The following is a 1,936-nucleotide window of genomic DNA, read 5'->3' on the forward strand; positions in this document are numbered from 1 at the left end:
TGGACAACTGTCACATGAGCATACAGAGCCTAATTACTGCCAGTGCAATTACAAATAAACTATGTTGAAAAGATTTTTTTCTTAGTATATTACATTGCTTTGGAAATATTTGATTTCACTTCTAAATGTCAGTTACCCATTCTCTTATAATATATCTATCAATGAGTATTTTTTCCTATGCATTCTGTTTTTCAGCTAGCACTCAATCAATAATTCTCTCTATATATCCCTTTCCTCTCTCTTTCTCCCTCTTCCTACCCTCATCAATACAAAGATTGTCCTAACAGAAGAACGTGTGCTTTGGTTTCTTGATTAATTAATGGTCATCCAGCTATAGCCTCTTGTCTTGCTCAGACTGCCTTGCATAAGTTGTACACAATGTTGTAACAACCAGGTCATCTGTGTCATAGAACAGAGTAAAGGTAATAGACCTCTGTCACCTCTTCCAGGAATTAAACTTACTCCCTCAGGGGCATTAGCCTTAAGCTCTAACTTAATGGTTCTTAACCCTGCTTGAACATTAGAATCTCCTGAGAAGATACAGAAAAGCAAAACAAAATACTCTTGCCTAGGCTCTATTCTAGACTAAGAAAATCAAACTCTGTGTGGCCTGAGCATCTGTAATTATAAAAACTCTATAGGTGATTATAATGCGGAGCCAGATTTAAGAACCATTGAGCTCACTATGAAGCTAAACAGCCAGAAACAATGAATAATATTGACAGGCTAAGTGAAACTTGGATGAATTTCCACAAGGGAGAAATCATCTTCCTCCTTGTAAGCACAAATCCAGGACCTAATAACCTAACACCTTCCCTAATCCCCCAAATTCCTCTCCTCCCACACAAAACACATTATTTGGGAGAGGCTGGAAGCAATCGCTATTATGAGCTGTAAAAATCTAGAGTTCACTTAAAGAACATTCTCATGGTAAGATTAAAGGAATAGCAGAGATTGTCTCTAAAGGAAATGGATACATAAGAAATCGGATTGTGTAGGTATGGAAGATTAACAAAGATTTTACGTAGCTCAATTGATCCATAATTATTATATACTAAATGAGAATTTGTTACAGTTGAATGCACCTGATAACTTCTATATACCTGAGTAGATTCAGACAGTAGATGATAAGCAATCAAACTAAAGTCACAGGGAGAAAAGTAATTTTTATCCCTCACATTTCCTTAGCACATTCAACTTTTGAAGTGTTTTTCCATATAATATTTCATTTGATCTCTCAATAATTCAGTACATTAGGCAGGGCAGTAACTATTTCCATATAATAGGTAAAGAAACCTATGGTCATTAAGTGACATATCCAAGATATCTTAGCTAGTTAGTTCCAGACCTATGGCTAGATTCAAGTCTCCAACATGCCATGTCACCACTGATTTCTGGAACAGTGTCTGTGGTGTAAGACTTCTGAGACCACTTCAAAAAGCCATTTATATTAAGGAGGTGTTGATTCGCTCAGCTTTTTCCTCCCGTCTCTGTTGCCTAATGACACATTTTTTGAAAGAGTATCTTCCAATTACTTGTTTCAGGAAAGATACTCACCCATTCTCTCTGAATGATGATCCATCTGAGAGGGAGAGCTGGACACACTGCTGCTGGGGTGAGAAGAGGTCTGGCTCCCAGGGCGATGACCCTCTTCCAGAGAAGGAGCAGGAGAAGGACTCTTTGGGATCCGCTCCTGAAATAAAAAGAAACACAAAAGAAAATGCCATCTGTCCACCATTTTTTTTTTCATGTTGGTTGAGTCCATAACATTTAAAATGTTGACCTATTACTTATCCTGAAAGTGTGCACATCTACAATGCCTGGCATTAAATACATATCTTTGGACCAAAACATATTTTTGGTTCTTGCAAAATTAGTGGGATGCTGTGAGGGTTAAATAAGAGAAGGTGGCAAAGGGGCACATCGTAGAGGCTCA

General features: G+C 37.7%; 1 protein-coding gene across 1 annotated transcript in view; it reads right to left on the reverse strand.

Moving 5' to 3' along the window:
• The window catches only part of DACH2 (dachshund family transcription factor 2), a 907,491-nt gene that overhangs the window by 90,891 nt on the left and 814,664 nt on the right, over positions 1–1,936 (reverse strand). The window contains exon 7 of the mRNA XM_012647131.1: positions 1,558–1,693. Within this exon, the coding sequence (XP_012502585.1) occupies positions 1,558–1,693 (136 nt within the window). The remainder of the gene's footprint in view (positions 1–1,557; positions 1,694–1,936) is intronic.

Source organism: Propithecus coquereli, unplaced genomic scaffold, assembly GCF_000956105.1.
Source record: "Propithecus coquereli isolate 6110/MARCELLA unplaced genomic scaffold, Pcoq_1.0 Scaffold257, whole genome shotgun sequence".
Lineage (NCBI taxonomy): Eukaryota > Metazoa > Chordata > Mammalia > Primates > Indriidae > Propithecus > Propithecus coquereli.